This window comes from Tamandua tetradactyla, chromosome 15, assembly GCF_023851605.1.
Source record: "Tamandua tetradactyla isolate mTamTet1 chromosome 15, mTamTet1.pri, whole genome shotgun sequence".
NCBI classification, from domain to species: Eukaryota; Metazoa; Chordata; class Mammalia; order Pilosa; family Myrmecophagidae; genus Tamandua; species Tamandua tetradactyla.
The window spans coordinates 39798685-39823571 of NC_135341.1; the positions used below are offsets into that span (position 1 = coordinate 39798685).

Consider the following 24887-nt stretch of genomic DNA (forward strand, 5'->3'; position numbering starts at 1 on the left):
CCCAGCTCCATTCATCCTTTGAAGATGCAGGACAGGTGACACCTCTTGGAAAGCCTTTCTTTCGCAACTCATGTGTCCCCAACAGAATCCCCCTTGCCACTCCATTTTTGACCTTGTTTCCTTTCTCCTTCCCCCAAATTTTTAATCTTTGGATCACTACCTCTCTGAGAAGCTGAAGTGCTATGAATTCTTCCAGAAAAATGTACCCTCAGGCATGGGCTGGGTGTGCATGGTCCTGGACCGCTGGAATCCTGTCCATAGATCCAGGCTCAACGTAGTCTATGAACATGCATGCTCCTTGCTCTTTTTTATCCTCAGTACCCAACATGGAGTACCTAGCACAAGGGAACCAGTCAGCATTTTTTGACTAATAAAGAAAAATCTGCTGGAGAAGTTATTTGCTGCCTTCTTTGAGCATGATTTCCCAATTGCATTTGTGGCAAGAATGGGACCAGAATTGGCTTGGGGCCAGCTCCTCACACTCTGATGCCCAGAGAATGTCAGCAGTCATTTGGGCAAGGCTGCGTGCTTGGCCTGCCAAGGAGCTGCACTGGCTCTGTGTGCTGCTGCCTGCGCCTTGGAATGACAGCCTGGGCTTGGAGATGGAGTATCAGTGGAGGATCCAGCCCTGCCTTTATCCAGGACACCTTTGACAGAGACTGGGCCCTCCGCCTCGGCCTGTCTCAGCTTTCCTCAGACTCTAGGCATCAAACCTCAACCTTATTCTGCCTGAAACCTTCCACACCCCTTTTCTTTGTCTCTTTTTTTGTTAAAGGTGACTTCATTCTCCCAGTGAGTCACTGTCAGAACTGTAGTTGTTTCTGGCTCCTCCCTGTCTCCGCACAGCATTCAGGCGTCCCCCCCACCCTGTCATCTCACACTGCCACTGACCCAGTTCTGACTCTTATTTCCAGTCCTTATCTCCAGCTTCCTTACTGTTCTCTCAGCCTCCAGCTCCCCGCACTTTGTCCTTTTTCTGTTCACAAGTCTTTAGGGAATGCCACAGGAGTGACTAGTATCCAACCCCGGACTCTTGACTGTTATTCTCACCTTCCCCTAGCAAACCCTGAGCCTGGCTCTTGGTGAAGCATTGGATGTGAATCAGATCTGTTTTCCCAGAATGACAGGCCTTCCAGTGTCTTTGTGAAGCAGGTATTCTAACACTGCCCTGACTCCTCAGAATTGCTGAGAACGTTAGATGAGAATGACGAAAGTGAAAGTATATCATAACCTCTGCAGCTGCAAACAGTCTGGGCTTGTGGCCCGTTGGCTTTTCTGCAGCTCTTCCCTTTCTGCCCTGGCCCCGATTCCGCCTGCCTTTTAGGGTCTGCCGCCCTGTCCACCCCGGTTGTGGCTTTTCTCCTTCATCATTTCATTGTTATAATAGTGCCGTGATGTCAGTCTGATTGTCCTTATTTTCATAGATAAGGAAACCAAGGCCAGACAGGTTAAATAGTTTGCCCAAGGTCACATAGTCAGAGAGAAATGGAGCTGGGATTTTCCTGTCCAGTTCTGACCCAGAGCTTATGTTCCGCTACTGTGGTATACGTGTTGTGGTTGACCTCAGGCTTGTGGGTATAGAGACGGGTGAGACAAGTATGTGCCCTCAAGGAACTCACGGTCTGGCAGGCAGGCCAGGTAATGCTTGAGTGCCGGGGGGCACTGAATGAAGAGCATGCAGCCCAATGGAACTGCCTGCTTTCTGGGTGGTTCCAGTCATGATAGTGGTCAGCCCAGGGCTTATCACTGAATCTTCAGGATGCATCAGAGAACTGGTGACTGCTTTACCCCTTGAGTGCCCTTGGAGCATAGCTTCCATCACAGCCACACCCAACAGGAAGTCCCTCAGCCCCAGCTTGGGGCCATCCTGGCTTTGAAGACAGACAACAGGATGAAATGGTGAAACCTGCCCCATTTGCCCTCAGTATTCTCAATCTCTTCCTGCCTCCTTTCAGGTACTATGAACCTATTCCTCTTTGATTTTTTTCCCACACCCTGGGCCTAAATACGAACTGGAAAGTCACAAACTGGGGCTAATTTAAACTCTTCTAGGATTTTGGGGCTTTGATTGTTGAATAAAATGGCTATTTCCCATGAGCAGTATACTAGGTATACTCAGAGCTAATGAGGCACGCTCACATGGGCATTGGAAAATAGCTCTGCACCCATGAGTTCCTGTTGACTGCTTCAGTAATGGTCTAAGGGTGGGAGGAACCTAGATCAACAGTCAAAGTGTCTGTCTCCCGACACTGCTTATCCCCATCTTCTCTCCTGGAAGAGAGAGAAGCTTGAGTCCTTGGAAAGTGTTAGGATGGGAGGAGAGGTTTGTCCGATGGCCCCTTAACTCAAGCACTCCTGCTGCAGCACACCTACCGTGACAACAGTTTCCAGCCCTCATTTTAACCTTAACCACCCTTCCAAGCACACACACACAAACAGCAGCAGGCTGGGACAAGTCCAGGCTGGAAATGGAGTATCTTACCTGGCTTCTGGGCCTCCCCCTCCTTCAACCACAATTCACCTTCTAGACTTCCAGAGTGCCCTTTCAGAGTGCTGGCCCTCACTGCAGGCTCACCCTTCCCACAGCACTGGAGGAAGGCCCAGTAGTCCTCTCTCCTTCTAGCCTCCATCTGTCTGCCCTTGCTCTATTCTCATGTCTTTGCCAAGCAGTTATGCTCCCTGAAATGTTTGCCTTCTATGCGGCTAGAGAAGGCAAACATTTAGAATTGGACATTTAGAATTGGATTTAAGGGTTACATTGGACATTTAGAATTGGATTTAAGGGTTACATCCTGCCCTGACGGTGCCTATCCCTTGGCAGTCCCCCAAGTACACAAACCATTTAATAAAGCTTTCCTCACTATTTATGGCATAGAGTTACGTTTCCTAAGTCTGCCTCTTTGTGTAGACTTGAGTTTTTTAGAGGCAGGGTTCTTGTCCCTCTTATGCTTGTACCCAGTGTAGACCCAGCACACAAATGGGGGACCCAGGGATGGGAGGTGTGGAGAAGGGGAACCCTAGCTTAACTTGGCTGATAAGGGTGCAGGAGGAAATGCAGCAGTCTCTTTTCCCTCTGTCTCTGCATTTCTGATCGTTGATTGAACTCCCAGTAGTGGTCATCCATTTAGGTGGTGTGGTAGTTAGATTCAGTTGTCAGCTTGGCCAGGTGAAGGCACCTAGTTCTGTTGCTGCGGACATGAGCCAGTGGTACCTGAACCTCATCTGTTGCTGATTTACATCTCCAGTTGGCTAGGAGACGTATCTGCTGCAATGAATGACGTTTGACTTAATTGGCTGGTGCTTAAATGAGAGAGCCCAACGTAGCACAGCCCAAGCAGTTCAGCGTACCTCATCTCAGCACTCGCAGCTCAGCCCAGGCCTTTGGAGACACAGAAAGAAGTCACCCCGGGGGAAGTTGTTGGAACCCAGAGGCCTGGAGAGAAGGCCAGCAGAGACCATCCTGTGCCTTCCCACATAAGAAACAACCTCAGTTGAAAGTTGGCTGCCTTTCATCTGAAGAACTAACAAAATAAATCCCCTTTTATTTAAAAGCCAATCTGTCTCTGGTGTGTTGCATTCCGGCAGCTAGCAAACTAGAACAGGTGGCAAATTTGGACTAATGCCCCCCCTGCCCCTTGTGTGCCATCCAGAGCCAAGCCATACTCAGCTAGCGAGGGCTCCTTCCAGAACCTAAGGTGTGGTGGAGGAGACTCAGGCACAAACCCATTGTTAAAAGCACCAAGTCTGAGGGGAGGAGATGGAGGCATGTCCCAGATGTTGTTGGGACAAGAGGACCATGGGTGTCCCCTTGGTCTAGCAAAGACTTCCCCAAGAGGGTGTATTTGAATGTGTGTTAGTTATTTATTGGTGTGTAACACATCACCCCAAAACTTAGTGGCTTAAAAAAATTAGTGGCTTAAAACCACAAACACTTATTATCAGCCAACTGGACCTAATTAAAATTGATAGAATACTCTGTCCGACTACAACAAAATATGCATTCTTTTCAAGTGCAGTGTGGAACATTCACCCAAAATAGACCCTGTGGTAGGTAAGTCTCAACAGATTTAAAAGGATTCAGATCACCACAATAACATTAAAATGGAAATCAGTAATAAAAAGATGTCTAGAAAATCTCCAAATATTTGGAAACTTGGAAGTTAAGAGGCACTTAACATTGCAAGGGAGAGTAGAAAATATTTTAAACTGAGTGAAAACAAAAATATGGCATATCAAAATTTATGAGATACAATTAAAGCAGTGCTTAGAAGGAAATATGTATCTTTAAATGCTTATACTACAAAGGAATAAAGTTCTGAAATCAATGATCTAAGCTTCTACTTTAAGAAACTAGAAAAAGAAGAATATATTAAGTTTGAAGTAAGTAGAAAGAAAGAAAATTTACAATAAGAGCATGTGGTCACCAGCCTCCAAGATGACCTCCAATGATCTTCTTTTCCAGGTTTTCATACCTTTTTGTAGTTCCCATCCACATTAATAGGCCTGACCTCTGTAACCAGTAGGATTCTGTGAAATGATGTATAACTTCCAAAGCTAAAAAAGACATTGCAACTTCTGCCTTGCTTTCTCTTGGGTCATTTGCTCTTGGGTTGTGAGGACACTTTTGCAACCCTATGCAAAGGTCCATGTGGTAAAGAACTGAGGCCTCCTGCCAGCAACCAGCTCATCAGCTGCTGAATGAACCCGGATGGATGCGGAACCTCCAGCCCCATTAGGACTTCAGATGACTGCGGGCCTGGCCAATATTGTCCCCGCACACACATGAGAGTCCTTAAGCCAGAATCATCCCTCCAAGCTACTCCCAGATTCCTGACCCACAGAACTGTGAGGTGATAAATGCTTATTGTTTTAAGCCACTAATTTTTTTTTCAATCTACCCACTTTATTTTAACTAATTTTTTTTGTGTTAACATATATCTAACATAAAATTTGCCATTTAACCATTTCTTGAGTGTACAATCTAGTGGCATTAATTACATTCACAATTTTGTGCTATCATCACCACCATCCATGACCAAAACATAAACTCTGTACCAATTAAGCAGTAATTCCCCATTCCCCTTAACCCCTGGAAGCCTGCAATCTGCTTTCTATCTCTATGAATTTGCCTATTCTAGATAGCTATAAGTAGAATCATATAATATGTGGTCTTTTGTGTTGGCTTATTTCACTTAGCATGATGTTTTCAAGGTTCATCTATGTTGTAGTTTGTATCAGAAGTTCATTCTTTTTTATGACTGATATTCCATTGTAGGGATATACCACATTTTGTTTATCATCTGCTGATGGACATTTGTGTTGCTTTCACCTTTTTGCTATTGTGAATAATGCTCTTGTGAATATTGGTGGACAAATATCTGTTTGGGTCCATGTTTTCACTTCTTTGGGTTATAGTTGGAAATGGAATTAATTGTCTGATCAAATGGTAATTCTCTAACTTTTGGAGGAACTGCAATATTGCTTTCCACAATGTCAGTACTACTTTACATTCCCACCAATAATGCACTAGAGTTCCAATTTCTCCACATCCCTTCCAACCCTTTTTATTTTCCATTTTTTAAAAAATAATAGCCATCCTTATGGGTGTGAAAAGATATGTCATAGTGGTTTCAATTTGCATTTCCCTAATGGCTAATGATGTTGAGTATCTTTTCATATCCTTATTGGCCATTTTTATATCTTCTTTGGAGAAATGTCTACTTGTATCCTTGCCTGTTTTTTTTAATTGGGTTGTTTGTCTTTTTGTTGTTGAGTTGTTTTCAGATTGTCTATTGCTGGTATATAGAAAGACCATTGAGTTTTGTGTATTGATCTTGTACTCTACCACTTTGCTAAATTCATTTATTAGCTCTAGTAGCTGTCTTGTAGAGTCTTCAGATTTTTCTAAATATAGGATCATGTCATCTGCTAGTAGGGATAGTATTATTTCTTCCTTTCCAATTTAGATACCTTTTACAGAACCCTAATTTTATTTATAAAAATGTTGTCCCTGGTAAAAGGATTTCAAACAGTAGGAAACAAGTGGACAGGCTTTATATTGTATGGGGGTATTTTTAAGATTCCCCTGCAATCCTGCCTGCGAAGCCCCTTCCTTATGCAGTTTCAGGGGAAGGGGAAGCAAGGTCAAAGTCTAGGTGTGGAGACCTTGGCTAGGTACTAGGAGCAGGGAAGAAAGCTGTAGGGACAGGCTCCATCCAGGCCATTTCTCTTCTGCCCTGCAGCCGTTAGTGTTTCTGAGAGTTTGACCCTTCTGGAATTGGTAGAGAGAATAGTAGTTAAATTGGCATAGAGTTGATGAAAGTTGTCTAGTCCAGGCTCTGGGCTGGGCTTTGAGGCACTCCAGGAGATGCCCCACACTGAAAGGAACTTGGGGAAGCTGTGATGAGGTCTGGTTATGTACAGATAAGGCCTGTGACCTAGGCTTACGGTCAGACTCTGATGTGTTCTGGGCCCAGAGAGTGAGAAGGCCCTTTGTCTGGGTCGTCAGAAGGCTGTCTCTTGGAGACGTTCTTTGAGCTGGGCCTTGAGAACTGCTCAGAGGGTGGGTTTTCTTTGGGGTTGAGGTGGACATTTCAAAATATGAGGCACAGTGTCTGTGTCGTGGTGTTCTGGGCAAGGGCCAGTGTGAATGGGATGTAGGGTGGATGATGGGAGCCTTGGAAGGCTGCACCTCTGTGGGCCAGGTAGATGGGGTTAGGTAGACTGGCTGTTGTCCTGGGGGTGTAAGAAGCCAGCGAGAGCTTTGAGCAAGGGGTGGTACAATCTGACAAGTGTCTTCAAAGAGGATACCAGCTATGTGGATGGATAAGGTGGAGAGAGAAGGGGGGATGGATTGGCTGCAGGGAAGTTCCCCAGCAAAAGGAAACTGTGTTCTCTAGAGTAGAGGGGCTGGCTGACTTAGTCGTGGTGGAGGGTCCTAAGGAGGTGATGGAAGAGAGGGGAAAGTGATGAAGAGTAGGAAGTGGAACGGAGAAATGAAGGTAGAGAAATTGGGAAAAGTGTGTTTGGGACCCGTTAGGTAGTGGGTCTTCTTTTCTTTTTTTTTTTTAATTTTTAAAAAAAAATATAACAACAAACATACAAGAACATTCTTAACATATGATCATTCCGTTCTACATATAATCAGTAATTCACAACATCATCACATAGTTGCGTATTCATCATCATGATCATTTCTTAGAACATTGCATCAATTCAGAAAAAGAAATAAAAAGACAACAGAAAAAAATTCATGCATACCATATCCCTTACCCCTCCCTTTCTTTGATCACTAGCATTTCAATCTATTTAATTTATTTTAACATTTGTTCCCCCTATTATTTAGTGGGTCTTATTTTAGAGTCTCAGAATGGGTACAGAATCTCTGGTCTCCTTGGGAATGTTGTGCACCTTGGGTGTCTCCACCTGGGCTCAGAACTGGACTCAGGTTGGTTGTGGCTGGGTCTTAGCACTCATGGCCAGATCTGAACCGGGTGGGGAGCACAGGAGAGGCAGTTATAAGCTGTTTTTAGAAACTCAATGACACTCTTTATATGCTGTCTCTTTTCTCCTTGGTGCAAATGCAGAGCAGTGATCAAAAAGCCTTTGAGCCAGTCCTGCAGTCACCACTGACAGATTGTTTGACTTTTGGGGAAATCCCCCTTTTCCTGACTGTCTTTTCCTAGGTTTCCCCATGGACTGAATTGAGGACCTGGAATGTGGTGAGCCTGCGAGCCCTCCGATTCTGAGGCTCTCCTTTCAGGCTGGGGTGGGCTGGGAGGCGAGTCTGCAGCTCCTTCCTCCATCCCAGACAGTGAGGGCCTGTGCCACTGCCTGGTGACCTGGGTCAGCATCACTGTTCTAGTTTGCTAGCTGCCGGAATGCAATATACCAGAAACAGAACGGTTTTTAACAAGGGGAATTTAATGATTTGCTAGTTTACAGTTCTAAGGCCAAGAAAATGTCCCAATTACAACAAGTCTATAGAAATGTCCAATCAAAGGCATCCAGGGAAAGATACCTTGGTTCAAGAAGGCCGATGAAGTTCAGGGTTTCTCTCTCAAGTGAGAAGGCACATGGCGAACACAGTCAGGGCTTCTTTCTCAGCTGGGAGGGCACGTGACGAACACAGCGTCATCTGCTAGCTTTGTCTCCTGGCTTCCTGTTTCATGAAGCTCCCTGGGAGGTGTTTTCTTTCTTCATCTCCAAAGGTTGCCGGCTCGTGGACTCTCTGCATCTCAATGGCTACATCGTTCTGCTCTCTCTGAATCTCTCATTCTCCAAAATGTTTCCTCTTTTATAGGACTTCAGAAACTAATCAAGACCCACTCAAATGGGTGGAGACATGTCATCCCCTAATCCAGTTTAACCATTCTTAACTAAATCACATCAACCAGGGAGATGATCTCATTACAGTTTCAAACATGCAGTATCGAATAGAGATTATTCTACCTTTATGAAATGGGATTTATATTAAAACATGGCTTTTCTTAGGGGGCATACTTCCTTCCAAACCAGCACAATCACCTAAAAGCAGTTTTCCTTCTCGTGAATGTGCATCATCCTCTCTGTGATTCACTTTAGCAGAAAGAGCTGGGCACTCCTCATATCCCCACTTAGATAGAATATTCGTTTGTTCACCTGCTCCTGCCTCAGACATGTATCTTGTTCTTTCTTGAGCCCCTGCTCTTGGCACAACATCCCAGGGGTCGTTCTTAACCTCATGCCATCTGTAGAGCTGATGCTGTACCCTACTCACCAGACTGCTGGGCATTTAAAATGTCATTTAGAGAGTTGAATGTTTGCTTATTTATTAATGAATAACTCAGCCTTTGCTGAGATACTTAAATGTCTCTGGGATACCAGAGGGGTGGTGGTATGGTGGTGGCTGGATTTGACCTCACTCAAGGACTGAGTGGGGGCATGGTATTTGCAGAGGACTCACTCCCAAAGGCTCATTCCTTTTCCCTGTAGCAGTTCCCTTTCTCTTCTACCAGCTGGTCCAGGTTATCAGCACCCCTCTGGAAAGAAGCCTTCCTATGAAGTTGGGAGCCTTACCTCATCAGTCCACTTCTGAGAAAACCTAGCCCTTTCTGCTCATTCACCTCTTTTTTACTAAGGGAGATTAGATTGCCACCCCCTTCCCCTGAGGCAGGCACCTCTGGCCAGTGGTGAATGTGCTGGCTCGCAATTAGGAATGAACCTTTGTTTGACTGTCCAGACTTCTGCTTGCTTCATTTACTAGTATTTAGTCAGGGAGGGGTATATCCACCAACCGGGTCCATTTCTGCTTGGGGCCTAGCCTCTCATCGCTTATTTTTCAGTATCTTTGGAAGGTCTCACCCTGGTCCCAGACTATTTGGGGAACTTGTTTCTCAGTTAAGAGTTTGTGTTCTTCTCTCCCTTCCCTCTTTGGCCATCACTCAGTAGGCCTCTCTGCTCCAGGGTCTGTCCTGCCCAGCAGAAGCCAGCAGGCTCTTAGGACAGGCTTCTGGCTCTTCCTCCAGTAGCTCCCCCAGTGTCTCCTCTGGAACAACAACTGGGGCCCTCTGTGAAAGGCCCCCACCTGCCTTTCCCTGTTTTCACCTTCACCCAGCCGCTAGCCAAACCCTTTCGTGTTCTTCAGACCACACCCTTGCCTTTACTTAAGCTGTGCTCCCTCTTGGAAATGGCCTTCCTACTTCTGTCTTCCCATCTCTCAGTGGGAAGCCCAACCCCAAACCCTAAGAATGATCTTAACCTTTCTCTTGTAGCTTTTGTCACTCGGCCAGTTATTTTGTTCCTGCTGCCTCACTCCCATGAGGCTGAGCTCCCTGGGCTGAGGAAGCAAGGGCAGCATCTAGATCTGGGCCAGGCCTCCTACCTGGTTTTGGTGGTCTGCTGCCCCATAGGTTGTGTGGCCAAGGAATGGTGGGGTCTGGGCTTTCTCTAAGTCTCCATTCACTATATGACCACTGGTAGGAAGTGACAGAAAGCAAATGCTGCTCCTGGGAGGCAGATATCAGAGATATAAACGCCTAGAAGATTTTAGCTCAGGTGGTTATAAGCAGCTATTTTACATATAATTTTTTTCATCACATAGTTGTATATTCATCATCATGTTCATTGCTTAGAACATTTGCATCAATTCAGAAAAAGAAATAAAAAGAAAACAAAAAATTCATACATACCATACCCCTTACCCCTCCCTTTCATTGATCACTAGCATTTCAATCTAGTAAATTTATTTTAACATTTGTTCCCCCATTATTTATTTATTTATTTATTTAAAAAATTAACAACAAACAAAAACATTAACATATCATTCCATTCTACATATACAATCAGCAATTCTCAATATCATCACATAGTTGCATATTCATCATTTCTTAGAACATTTGCATTGATTTAGAAAAAGAAAAAGACAACAGAAAAAGAAATAAAATGATAACAGAAAAAAAAAAGATTGTACGTACCATACCCCTTACCCCTCTCCTTCATCCATCACTAGTATTTCAAACCAAATTTATTTTAACACTTGTTCCCCCTATTATCTACTTCTATTCCATATGTTCCACTCATCTGTCAATACGGTAGACAAAAGGAGCATCAGACACAAGGTTTTCACAATCATAGAGTCACATTGTGAAAGTTATATCATTGTTCAATCATCATCAAGAAACATGGCTACTGGAACACAGCTCTACATTTTCAGGCAGTTCCCTCCAGCCTCTCCACTTCATCTTGAACAACAAGGGGATATCTACTTAATGCGTAAGAATAACCTCCAGGATAACCTCTCGACTCTGTTTGGAATCTCTCAGCCATTGGCACTTAGTCTCATTTCACTCTTCCCCCTTTTGGTTGAGAAGGTTCTCTCAATCCCTTGATGTTAATTCTCAGCTTATTCTAGGGTTTTTCTCAATCGCTTGATGCTGAGTCTCAGCTCATTCCAGGATCTCTGTCCCACGTTGCCAGGAAGGTCCACACCCCTGGGAGTCATGTCCCACGTAGAGAAGGGGAGGGTTGTGAGTTTGCTTGTTATGTTGGCTGGAGAGAGCAGCCACATCTGAGCAACAAAAGAGATTCTCTTGGGGGTGACTCTTAGGCCTAATTTTAAGTAGGCTTGACCTATCCTTTCTGGGGGTAAGTTTCATATGAACAGACTCCCAAGATTGGGGGCTCAGCGTATTGCTTTGGTTGTCTGCGCTGCTTGTGAGAACATCAAGAATTCGACTTGGAGAAGCTGAATTTCTCCCCGCTCTCACCATTCCCCAAAGGGGGCTTGCAAATACTTTTTTATTCAAATCACTCTGGGATTTATCGGAGCATCACTCTGGACAAACCAACAAAATCTCATGCCCTACTCAAGGTTTCATGTACTTTTAATGTTCAATTAAGCTGTCTACATAAGTTATATTAGGAAATGCAGTAGTCAAAATATGAATTTGTACCAAATAAATATTTTTTGCTTTAGTCTCACACATAAGTTAAACTTTTAAAATATTAATTACCATCAATTTCAATACCCTGCAGTAATGACATTCCTATGTTCTTCTTCATGCAGAATCATTTTTTAAATTTTATTTTACATATAATTTATGTTCTTTTTAAAATTATATGTAAACCTCCAGATTGTTCCTTTTTTTTAATTGAGATATCTTCATCTCAGTCCATTCAAAGTATACAATATGTGGCTCACAATATCATCACATAATTGTGTATTCATCACTGTGATCATTTTTAGAACATTTGCATCATTCCAGAAAAAGAAATAAAAAGAAAAATCCATACATCCCATACCCCTTGCCCCTCCCTGTCATTGACCACTAGTATTGCAATCTACCAGTTTTTCTTTGCTGCTTACCACTCCCCCCCATTATTTATTTATTTATTGTCCTTATTTTTTGTCTGTCCATATCCTGGATAAAGGGAGCATCACCCAGAAAGATTTCACAATCACATGGTCACATTGTAAAACTATATAGTTATACCATCATCTTCAAGAATCAAGGCTCCTGGAATACAGTTTGTCAGTTTCAGGTACCATAAACTAAAAAGGAATATCTATATATTGCACAAGAATAACTTCCAGGATAACCTCTTGACTCTGTTTGAAATCTCTCAGCCCCTGAAACTTTATTTTGTCTCATTTATCTCTTCTCCTTTTTGGTCAAGAAGGCTTTCTCAAGCCCTTGATGCTGGGTCCTGGTTCATCCCTGGGAGTCATGTCCTATGAGGCCAGGGAGATTACACCCCCTAAGAGTCATGTCTCAAGGGGTAGTGCAGTGAGTTTACCTACTGAGTTGGCTTAGAGAGAGAGGGGCCACATTTGAGCAACAAAAGAGGTTCTCTGGAGGTGACTCTTAGGCATAATTACAAGTAGGTTTAGCTTTTCCTTTGCAAGAATAAGTTTCTTAGGGCAAGCCCCAAGATTGAGGGCCCAGCCTATTGAATTGGTTGTCCCCATTGCTTGTGAGAATTATCAGGAATTCCCAGTTGGGAAAGTTTAATATTTCCTCCTTTCTCCCAGTCCCCCAAGGAGATTTTGCAAATACTTTTCTATTCTCTGCCCAAATTACTCCAAGATGTATTGGGGCATCAGGCTAACCTGTACAAACCAACAAGATCTCACTCCCTCTTCAAGATTCCATGTAATTATGGTGCTCAAATAAACTGACCATAAAAGTTAAATTAGATAATTTTGCACCAAATAAACGTCTTTGGTCTCACATAGGAGTTGAAATTTAAAAATATAGACCGTATCATCCTTTATCCTGTATTCTGATTTACCTTCAGTCCTATCCAGATCAGCTTCATTCATGTCTTTAGTTGAAGTCTGATCACTTTTCCAACTTTTTAAACAGTTGCTGCATAAGGTGATGCTGACTAATAGCTTCAGCGCTCTAACTCAGTTTCAGGTGCCATACAAATACAAGTACCCAGAGTTCCAGGGAATGACCAGGTTATACTCAGATAGCTCAACATCTCAGAATTTAGAAATACACAGTTACAACTCTAAAATAGATACAACTGCTGTAAGAGCTTACAATCTAGGACCCTTTACAGTAAACCTTCTCAACCTCAATTCTCTGAATTTGTATATTATAGTTAGTCTGTATGAATGAGGTGTAGTAATATTTGTTTTTCTTTCTGACATTTCATTCAGCATACTGTCCTCAAGATTCATTCACATAGTTGCATGCTTTACAACAGATCTTTCTTAGATCCATCACAACAGGTTTCTTTTGGAAGGAGCTACCAAACATTTCCCCGGAACACAAGTCAGTGAGAGGGTTTGAGGGTCACTGTCGGTAATGAGGTGCACATGGAGCACCCTCTGGAGGGTCAACCCTGGCATACAGAGGCCCATAGCAGGTTCCTCCTGGAGCTTCTCAGTCCAGTTCTTGGTGCACTGAGAGCAAGCATTCGAACACACTCACACATAATACCATTGGGCATGATCAGGGCAAGTCTGATCAAACAGTGGTAATAACATCGTAAGGGAGAAAGCCCAGGAATGCATTTCTGCTATAGGGGGAAGCAGTATGGTCCTTTCTGTCATAGCCCTTGGTGGGACTGGAGAACCAAGCATCCTTTATCTGGGTTGAGATGAACCTAACATCTCTAGATTTAAAAAGAGGATGCAGTAGGGGTGAAGGGTAGTAGTGTTACAGGTGCAGGGAGAAAAGAACCAGATTCAGAAGAAGTTTTTCCCATACAAGCTTCAAACTAACTCCCCTCCCTCTGCCCCTCTTCCCTACCTTGCAGACCCAGACAGTGAGTCTTATTTTCAAGCCTGGTCCTAATTTGAGTTATGTTACCTCTAAAGGGATAACATGGGTATTTCCCAGAGAGATCCCTGGCCTTGGGGGGAGTCAGGAGGCCTGAGCTCTCTTCCTGCTCTGGTTATTGGTGCCTGTCTTTTCCCAATGTCTCCCAGTTCAATTTCCATCCAGATCTGTAAAGGTAGCTGGTAGTCTGCCAACGTGGGCCCTCTTTGGCACAGACCAATTGTCTTTCTCACCACCTAAAACCATCCAGCTGCTTTTTCTGGTGTTCTTGGAGGGCCACTGTGTGCCTGGGGTTGGGCTAGGATGAGTCATGGGTTTTTAAACTCTGCCAGTGAGGGATGGGGATACGACAGGCACAGGCCCAGCTTAGACACTGGAACACCAAGGTAATCCTTGCCAGGGTTTTTGGCTCCTGAGATGTCTTCTTCATTGGCTGTTGAGCAATATGGGCTGGAAGTAGGAGTGTCCATCTGAGCAGGTGGTTTTCCCCTTCCTTTGTAGGACAAGGAAGATGGGGAGCCAAAGACCAAACAGTTCCGAGAAGAAGAGGAGGAAGGCGAGAGGCACAGGTAATGCTTGCTGCACTGATGAGTGTGCAGCACTCTGCCTTACTTTCTCCTCCCACATCTGTTTGTCTCTGCATCTGCAGTCTCCACTCCATCCCTTCTCCTCCACCCCATGTCTGCCTTGTTCAGACCTAAAAAATCTCAGTCTTCTCACTAGTCAGGGCTTTCCCTAGTCCCTTATCCCCATTTGCCATCCCACTGTCACTCAGGCTCCAGCATTTTCTTTCTAACCCCTACATTAGGTCCTTTCACTCTTCTCTTTGAACATTCTCATTGCCTGCAAAATCAAGTCCAAATTCTTTATCTGGCATGTGAGGCCTTGCTGGCCAGTTGACCTTGTCTAACCTCCTCTGGTTTTTTTTATCCATCTCTGGCCATTCTGTATTTCCTGAACAGTGTTTTGCTTATTCGTCCATTCACATTGTCCTCCACCTCTGACATCTTGGTCTTCATGTAGAGCTCAGCTGAAAGGCTTCCTCTTGTTTCTCTTTGTCTCCCCCAGTGCCCTTGACATCACTCCCCACAGTAGTTCATTTAGATTATTTATTTTATTCTGCAAATTCTGTCATCTGGTTGAGTCAGCTTGACCCTAAACACAGACATAAGGGGCTTCCTTCATTGTTGGATACACATCGTCCTCCCCCTGGACTTGAGGCTTGGGACCTCCACAGACCTTCGGATGCTGCTTTGCACCAAAAATGCCTGGGAAACATTTGCAGGAACCAGTGTGTAGGACAGGGAGAGACTCTGTTGTTGATCTTTTTGAGCTGGGAAGAGCATTCATGACTAACTAGCACTTTTGGAAGCCTCTAAGGGTCTCTTGTCCTTCTTCTCACACCTAACTCTAGACCACAGGGTGGCTGGGGATCTCTGCCTGGGATCAGACCTTGTAACTTCATGAACAGATGGCTTTGACTTTCACCCTAAGCAGTTTCCTCAAGCAGGGTCCTGTGCGGGCACCTGCTTGCTTGCATGAGTAGATCCGATGCTCTGAGAAAGTCTTACCTTGGTGAGCTGTACTTTGAGGAGGTACAGCAAGAGGGGAGTTAGTGCTCCATAGAGGAAGCATGCTGGGACAAACTTTCCTAGGGTCAGGGCCTTTTATTCCTTCACCAGTATGAGCAGAACCCTCCCCATATGTAGGCCCTTCATCTCTGCCTTTTTAATCAGGGGCTAGTCTCAGTCACATGAGGCATTTTCAAGTCCACACCTGTATGGAACTTCACAGATTACACAGTGCTTTCACACCATATTCCCAGTAGCCCTGTGGGGTCCTCACCTTCTCTCTCAGGCTCAGAGACAGTAAGCTGACAGCTCTGTGCTGAGAGGTTTGTGCCACTCAGTGGCAGAGCTGGGGCCCTCCCTGGGTCTCTTAGCACTGGGCTATGTGTTCTTTTGCTGTGCCTAAGCTGCCAAGACCTCAAAGGCCCTTGCTGGTGAAGGAGAGATGGGGACCAGGTAGGTGCCCCTTTGTCCTGTGACCCTAGACTTCTGTGATTGCGGGTGCGTGCCTGCATACTTCCCCCTATTCTGTGGTAACTGCTTAGAGGTCTTTAGGTTTGGTTTTGGTTTGTTCTTATGTTGCCAGTTGCTGGCTAGAGCCTTAGGCTCCAATTTCCCGGCTGTCTTCAGTTTGCTAAGTGGTACCCTCCTCCTTGAGGAGAAAGAGTGAGTCATTGGTTAGTAGGTAGGTGGGCCGTATAATAGAAAACTTGAATGTAGAACTATGTGATTGAATTTAAAACAGGGTGTTGAGGGGAGATAAATGTAGGCTTTAGAATTGAGAGATATAGAGCAGAAACATTTATATCAAATTTAGAAATATATAGAATGATATTTTGTGTGTGTTATCTAGTCAACAAGTACTTACTTCATTGTATTTGTTGTCTCCTCTGTACAGGGCACCATTCTAGCCCTTGGGAGGCAACAGTGAACAAAATACAATCCCTGCCCTCATGCAGTTGACATTCTCAGGAGGGAGTCAGACTGTAATCACATGAACAAGTGTGTGATACAATGTTAGGTGCCATGAAGAAGGTGAAAGCAGCTGAAGTGCAAACATGTGCTTGGGGAGCAACATGAACCTCAAATTAATGAGGGCTGGGGAACGGGGTGGAAGTGGGATTAAGGAAGGGCTTTATCTACAATACATGATTTCTTAAGAAACAGTGGGGGTAGAGGATGGAGGGAGAGACAAACTTGTCTTAAATAATGGCAAAATACTGCTTTTGTTACTCTGGAAGAGGTGAATACATGTGTTTGTTACTCACTGAACTTTTCAGTATTCCTGAGATTTTTCATAATAAAGACAGTGTGAAAGACAAAGTGAAGGGGCTTGCAGCAGTTCCAGGTTCTTTCCTTGAACTCTTGATAAAAGAGGACCTGCAAGTGAGGACCTATGCCAAGACTCTGCTCATCTGGGCTTAGTGGATCATTCGTGATGGAGTGTGGGCCCCCTCTCTCAGACCCCACTCTGAGCTTGCTGAGCTTGGCAAGTGCAAAGCCTCATGTCCCTTTGCTCACAGCAACCCAGAGACTACACTTACTGGGCATTGAACCGAGTTCTGCTTCAGCTTGTCATCTTCTTCTGCTTTTCTCTAATCTAGCTTTTTTTGAGGCACTGGTGTGTAATGGAATAGATCTAGCCTGGTAATTAGGAACTTGGCTTCTGGGGCTGTCCCTCTAAGAGACTTTGGGTGGGTCCTTTAATTTGAGCCTTGATAGAGTGCCGTCTGTATGCACACCTCATGTTCAAGTGGTGGTGGCATCCTGAGGGGTCATGCTGTGGTCCTAGCCTTGAAGACTTCATAGCGGGTGAAGAACCAGCTTTTCTCTCCACTCTGTGAGTCCTGCAAGCATCCTGTTGACCCCAGGGCACAGGGGGCTTTGCCAACACTCCCACCTCAGAGCCCCTGACACCTTGACTGCATGACCCTCCTGCACCCTTCAGACCTGCATCACCCAAGTTGTGCCACTCTGAAACAGCATGCTGTTGGCCCCTCTCCCTCTTTTATAGCACGGTAAGAGCAGTTCTCTTCTCTGACAGCATGGTGTCCTGCTTGTCTTTCCTTTTCTCTTCACCCCTTTCGAAAGCCCCAGAGTATCTGGGCTCAGAGAAAACCAGAGAGAGAAGGGTCAAGGGAGGACCCAGGAAAGGAAGGAGCTTAGCCATGGGCCAGGTGTGTAACCCAAGTTTTTGCCCCTTCCAGGTCCTCATTTCATGTGCAGGAGGATACAACTGGTGGCTCCTGAAGGCCTACCCATTTCAACCAACCAGGCAGGATCAGGACTGCCCACATCCACCCCCAGCCTTCCCCACCTCAGCTGAAGTCAGACTCTATACTCCCTCCACTGCCCAGGAAGCTCAGAGATGCAATCTCGCCGCCCCTCCACACCTCCCCTCTCCCCACCACATTCCCATGACACTGTCCTTTTCCTTCTCTGAACACTCAAAGGTTTGCCCATCCCCCCAGCTTTGCTTGAGTGTATCTTCTTGTCCATTCAGATCTTAGCTTAAAAGTCAGCTTCTCCTGTTTGTCGTTTCATCTGTTCATGGGCATTTCACTTATTTCCAGTTTTTGGCTATTGCGCATAAAGCTGTCATGTGTTTGCAAAAAAAGGCAGCTTCAAAGAGGCCTTCCTTGGCTTCTCAACCAGATAGTCTCTGTTGTTCTCATCACATCACCTTGCTTTAGTTGTTTGCAGAAGCATGTAGCATTCACTGACATTTTCCCTGTTGTATATTTTTTATTTCTCTGTCTCCCCTAGTGTAGTGGTGCCTCTGACCTGCTACCCAACAGTTGCTCGATTTGTATGATGAAGGAAAGCCTTGCATTTCTGTTGCCTTTTCTTTCTTTGCTCCCTCTTCCCCTTTACTAAGTAGCTCTGTGAGTCCAGCAAGCCTACTCTTTCCTGCATGGAGTGAGGACCTCACAGCTGAGTCAGCAGGGCCTGTCCCCTCATGTGGACAGGGCCATTGGGCTGGTGCTCCTCACCTGGCTGCCTCTTAGACTCTCCTGAGAAGAGTGTAAGACGGGCCCATGCTGAATCCACCCAAGAGGCTGGAAGTTCTACTGGCCTGGGCTGAAATTGGAATTCCTTTCGGAGCTCCCTAGGAGACTCTGATATGCTGCCAAGCATCTGGCATAGGGGGCTGAGGGTGGGGGTGGAGAGAGTTCAGGAAGTGTCAGATCCCTCTGCACCCCCTCCCTGTGCTCATTCCATAGCAGCACTGGTCTTTCAGGACTGTGGTCAGGTGGACTGTTCTGTGGGCCTCCAGATCTTCAACTGAAAGATGGGGAGAAAAATATAACTTACTTCACCTAATGAGAACAGTTGCCATAGCAGCTTTCCTGGCTAGTGCTGGGGCTCATAGTGGAAGATACTTGAAGGCCTTCCAGAGAAAGCTAAAAGGACTCTGACTACACCTTGAAAAGGTGAAATTAACTTTCATGTAACTTGGGTAGTAAAGTTGCAAAAAGGACAAAGGTTGGGGAAAACAAGACAGATGGGTGGGAGTGAAAATTAACCTATGTGACTAAGAAATTACTGATCAGGAACCACTTAGTAGAGCTTTTTTACTTGGTAAATAAGTTCTGTGGCATCATTTTACAGATTCAGTTGTCTCACTGTATTTGCTGCAGTACCAGGATTTGTGACTGAAAAATAGGGCTCTCCAGTTGGCATCATTGGCAGGAGCCCCAGGACCCTGTTCCTCACCACCCATCCTGGGGAGTCATGCAGCCCCTTCTCTGCCCTTGCTCCTGCCCAAGCAGGCCTTTTCCAGAATTGTTCTGGCTGATCTAGGTCTCTTGTTGTTCCTTGTAAATTTTAGAATGAGCTTGTTGATAGCTGCAAAACACGTACACACACACAAACCAAACACAGACTTACTGGGATTTTGATTGTTAGTTTTGAATCTGTAGATGAAAATTCCTTAAATTTTTTTTTGTTATACCCTTCAGGATAAATCCTACAACCACATCACTGTTGGGTAGGAGTCAACCCTTAGCAGGTCCACCATCCCAGGCCAGGCTCTGTAAGTAGGAAAGATGTGTTCGAACTGGCCTCCCTCCTCCAAGGGCCCTTGTTTCTCCTCTGCTGTCTCTCAGGCAGCCTTCTCCTTGTGGATAACCTGGCAGGGATGTGGGTGACTCATTTCTAACACAGCTCCTTTTCCCCCACCCCCTGCTCAATGCCTAGATAAGATGTGATCTGGTGGCCCTGAAACACTGACCCACAGAATGGGGCACTCATGTCAGCTGGTTTTAGGTCCTCAGTCACTTCCTCCTGATCACGAGCTGGCTCGGTGTGCAGTAGAGATGAGTATAGTGTAGGATTTGTGGCTCACAGTCATTGGCTATCTTGCCTGTGGGATGGGGCTGCCAGGATGGAGGGGGAAGGGAGGTTGCACACCTAGAGTGGTGGTGATTCCTTAAGTGTATGAGCAAGCAAACCCCAAAGTTGGCCCATACAGCAGACTTGCTGTGTTTTTGGGGGGGGTTCTGCACCCAGCTGGAGTTGTCAGTCACAGTTCTGGTACAGTGATTCATCCTGGGCATCTCTGTGGCTAGATACTGCAAAAGAAGCTGGGCCACTGACCTGCCCTCTAAGAATCTGGAAGACCTGTTCCCCAGAAGCATGTGTCTGTGACCTTCTCTTGGAGAGAGGCTCCACCCCAGCTGAGTCCCAGTCCAGCTGTGTCCCCAGTCCCAAGCCCTTTAGTTTGGCAAATGCCAGGCCTCTTCTTCCTGTGAGACTGGTCCCAGAGCTGGTGTTTGTGCAACAGGGCATGCTGTCAGATCTGTGATGTCAGCTTTATTTGGCAAACATTGCCCCACTCTGCTGTTAACAACCAGGGTGACTCCCACCCATGCCTCACGAGTTATCTCACTCTGTGTCTAGGGCCAGGGATGTCCTAGCCATGGACAGTGGGACCCTGAGATGGGCCAAGGCTCCATGACTGTGCTGAGGCAGCAGCACAGAGACCTGCGGCCACCTGTTTTTCTTGATCTCGTTTCTCAGGAATTGGCCTGGGAATGTGAAAGAATGAATCAAGAGAGAACTGGTTTAAGGAAAATTGTGTCATGGGAAGGAGATTCAAGTGCCAAGCACTTCCCTTCTGAGTAGGCAGAGAGGTTGGAGACATAAGTCATGATCTTCAGTTCTTCTAGAGCCCTACTCGTTTCATTTCCACCTTTGTTCTGGGGATAGGTGTGGTCTACATTTTACAAGTGAGACTTGTCCAGGACCTTTCAACCAAAAGTTGCTGGGACTGGGCCCTCTCCCTTGGTTCCTGTTTGATGTGCAGCCAGGGAGAGGACAGCAGAACTTCTCCTGCCCCCTCATGTTTATAGCCATCCATGTCTTCCGCCTCAGGCTCCCAGGGCAAACCTAGCATGGTTATGCCCCACCACCTTCACCCCTAGCTACCCCAAGTGGGGAGGCACTGTGGTCTCTATGCAGCATGCCCACTTGGCCAGGGACAGAAGAGTGAACATCAGGGGTGCCAGGCAGCTATATGTTGAAAAGAGGGGAAGTCTCTCACTGCCTGCAGCAGGAGCAGAGTCTGGCACTTTGCAGCCCAAGGAAACCCTGTGGGTTGAGCTCTGCACACCTTCCCCAGGATGGTCTGTGGGATAGATTGGGTGTGGAGTGGTCTCGGAGAGATGGTGCAATGAACTGTGCACCTTTCCCCCTGCATCTGCAACCTGACAGCGTAGGTAGTCTGGTTATCATCTTGTGGGCCCTTTGGGATTCAGTCCAGCTGTCATAAACCTTTATCTTCTCCTCTCTTTTTGAAATTAAATTGATGTTCAAAGTACATAAATGAATTTTTTTCATTTTAGGAAATACAGATTGTTTGTATGCATACCCTGCTGGTTTGTAACCTTTTCACATGCCATATCATGACCATCTTTTATGAAGTATACTTCTATAAACTTCTCAGTGACTGTTTAATATTTCTTTATCTGAGAGTTCCATAATCTATTTTTTTAGTTCCTTGTTTTTGGACTTATCAAGTGTTTCAAGTTCTTTAAATGCTTGCTAACTATGAGGATGCAAAGTGCAACCTGAAAATTTAGAGAACTGAATTGGGGTCCACAGAGTCTTGGGTTGGGGGTGGGAAGGTGGGTGCAGTGCTTGTGCAGATGTGGCGGTAGCTTCTAGCTGGGCGGGGCCTGACTTTAACACCCACTGTGGTCATTGCCTTGAAGAGTTGCTGGCTATTTATAAGCCATTCCCTGGGGGTAAGCACCTCTCAGAAGGCCTTGGGACTGACGTACAAGTAAACTTGTGTGGCTGTGGCTATAGATCTTTCTCTATAGAGCTCCCATGTGGGGCTCACCCTCAGCTGTTTGGGCTCTTCTGGACTCCTAGAAGAGAGGTTAACTAAGGTGAAGGCACAACTAGTTTATTTCTAAAGCTCCTAATGCCTTTAACCCATTGTGATTTTAAGGCTGAAGGGGTGTTCTCCAGGCACCTTCGGGAGTTGGATAAGCTGAGAGGTTGGGATTTGAGGAAGGAGGCATTTTGAGGATGGTGCTGTAGGCTGCACATGGACCCAGCAGGACTTTTCCCTTTGAGAAGCACCAAGGGCCCAGAGCAGTTACTGAACCACCAGTGTCCCAGGGCAGGACCCCCATTTTGTCAGGCAGCCTCTTCTCCTCCACAGGGACTGCTGCTCCCTGAGGAGCTGAGGCTGGGTGAGTGGGTGTGAATGGTCCACCTGAGGCTAGATACTTGGATTTGAATTCTGACTCTGGTTCTTCTTTCACCTAAAAGTCCTTGGGCACATCTGTGACTCTCTCTGGACTCTGCCACCTCTGGAAAATGCAAGAATAGCCACTGCCTTACACTGAAGAGTGGTTCTGAGGGTGCCCCTGCTGAGACGGAGGCATTCTCCCAGTCACTATCGCCTGCACTTTGGAGAGGCAGCAGGGAGTCAAGGCCCAGAGGACATGGGAGCTCCCACCCTTTTTCTCTGAAAGCCTCTGAGAAGGCTTTTGCCAGAGGATGCTTGAGAGGCTTTGTCCACCTCCACAAACTATAGCAGTCTTGTCCTGCATATGGTCAGTTCTTGTGTCATGTCTGCATCCTCTGTGTGAGTACTTTGGAAAGACCAGGGGTCCAGTTAGGTTCGTGGGGTGGGGTCAGGACTGACTGGGTAGGAGAAGAGGAGAGAGGTTTTATTTATTTTATTTTAGTATCCCCTCTCCCCAGAGTCACCCTGTTGGAGGACAGCTGGAGGGCAGTCTCCTCTGCCCACAAGTGGGAAAGTCAGGGGGCTCTTTAAAAGCTTCATTTGCTGTTAAGCCAACCGTCAAATGTCTTAAAGGAAAATGTTAACCACCAAACAGTTCATCTAACGATTTCTAGCATCCGTGTTCCATCTTGATCTTCCACTTTTCCCTGTATTGAAATTGTTTTTGCCCTTGCAGCCAGGTGTTGTAGTTGCTCTTCCTCCTCCATGCTTGGCCCATCCTCTGGAAGGGTGCTCTAGTTGACTCTAGCGAACTCTGCAGAAGAGAGTCCAGAGATGTCTGCCTCATGCCTGTTGCAGATTTTGTTGCCTAAGAAAAAATATTTCACTGTAGAACATTTTGTTTTGCTTGTCCCTTTCTGTTACTATTTCCATGGAATGATTTCTCCAGAGCAGGATTACTGAGTCAAAGAGTTTGAACAGTTTAATGGGCTCTCTCCCCAAGGAGAGGCTTAGCTCTGAGAAGGGGCTCTCGTATCTGTGTCCTCCAGAGTAGCTACATAGAGCGGGGGTGGGCTGGGTGAAGGAAGCTGGGAATCACCCCACACTTCCTATGGCCTGTTGCCCAGGCATTGCCTCAGGCATAGGAAGGTCCCTTAGAGTTGGATGCTCTCTTCTTCCCTTATCCGAAAGGTTTTGGCCCACATCAGTTTTATACCCAGTTCTGAGCAGTGAAGGCTGCAGAGATGAGTAAGACGAGAAGCCAGGCTCTTGGGGGCTTCAAGGCTCACTAATAACTGGTGCCGGGTTAGTGGGAACCAGAACAGGCTGGGGAGGCAGGCAGAGAAAGAAGAGGAAGAATGCTTTTCTCTAGTGAGGCCTTTACTATAGCTACTGTTGTATCCTGGCCCTCCCTCTCACTCAGTGTGTGCTGTACAGAAATACAGAGCACCCCTGCCTCCCAGCCTCCCAGAAGGCCACACAGGACCACTTTCTTTCCACTCAGACACCCCAGGTACATTAGAGGGTCTTTTTTTTTTTTTTCCCCAAGTCAATGCTCATTTTATTAGCAGGAAGCATTTAGAGTGAGCCATTACACTATCACAGAGACTTTCTGTTTTTGGTCCCTAATGTGTTTTTTTTTTAATTAATAAAACCAATACAAAAACAAAGATTCTTAATGTATGAACATTCCATACTTGGTGTACAATCAGTGGCTCACAATATCATCCCATAGTTGTATATTCATCACCATGATCATTTCTCAGAACATATATATCACCGTTGGAGGGTCTTTTGAGGAGCCCTGACAGGGCGTGCATGTGGCTGATGGACTGCTTGTCCCCAGCTGTGCATAAAGGTCAGTCTCTGGGTTTTGGAGAGTTGGCTGTCCCGTCTTAGACTGTAGGTCCACCATGTTCTGTCCCAGGAGGCAGAGCTCTCAGGCTCTGGGGAGGGGTAGTAATGTTGAATGGGAAGGCAGCAGCTCTGGGTAGTTTGGCCTGTGCTGCTTGGCCTGTGCTGCCTTTTCTGTTCAGTGGTAATGTCTGTAGCCTGTATCGTCTCAGCCCTATGAGAGACAAATATCCCTCATGTCCATATGAAGACCAGTGAAGGCACGGATGGCCCTTCTCTCATCTCAGAAGCATCAGTCCTGAGATTTGGACCCAGGTTACCCTGTTGGAAGTCCAGGGCTCTAGTGCCTCCTTCCCTTGTAGCCTCCTCATTCTAAAAATAGGGGTAGCAGAAACTGGCCTTTGGCTCCACTGGCCCCCAGCAGAGTGTGCTCCCAGATGGCAGTGCCTGCCTAGTGAGTCCATGTGGTTTGGGAGCTTCCTGGCCTGCTGGGAGGGTGTTGGGTGTTGGCCTGCCTTGCTGCTCTGGCTGCCAACCACTTTCCCAGAGGTGTGGCAACTCTAAGTGCTGCAATGGGAAGTCCCCAGGACAGCACCCTGGGCCGTCTTTGTGTGGGAATCTGTTATCTTACCAGGATTCTTGACTTTCTTATCTTTTCTTCTTTTTTCTCACAGTTCTGGTCATCGAATTTTTTGTTTTTATTCATTTTGTTCTCCTTCCTTTATAACCCATTAGCTGTATATTTTTTTGCTTTTCTGTTAGCAGTTTCCATAAGAATAACAACATGCATCTTTATCAAAGTCTAATAAAAATTAGTACCTTTACTATTTCTCATGTGGTGTACCTCTGAACGCTTTTAACTCTGCTGCTGTTTCTGCCTTTTATGTATCATTGCTTTATTTTAAATCTCACAGGATACTATCACTATCTCATGCAGTTGATATTCATTTAGATTTGCCCACGTATTTATCTTTTCTGATGCTTTCCATT

At 45.8% G+C, this 24887-nt stretch overlaps 1 protein-coding gene across 3 annotated transcripts in view; it reads left to right on the forward strand.

Moving 5' to 3' along the window:
• Nucleotides 1-24887, forward strand: part of CCDC12 (coiled-coil domain containing 12) — a 63117-nt gene that overhangs the window by 23528 nt on the left and 14702 nt on the right. For all 3 annotated transcript variants that reach the window (XM_077129518.1, XM_077129516.1, XM_077129517.1), the window contains exon 2: nt 14274-14341. In XM_077129518.1, the coding sequence (XP_076985633.1) occupies nt 14274-14341 (68 nt within the window). The remainder of the gene's footprint in view (nt 1-14273; nt 14342-24887) is intronic.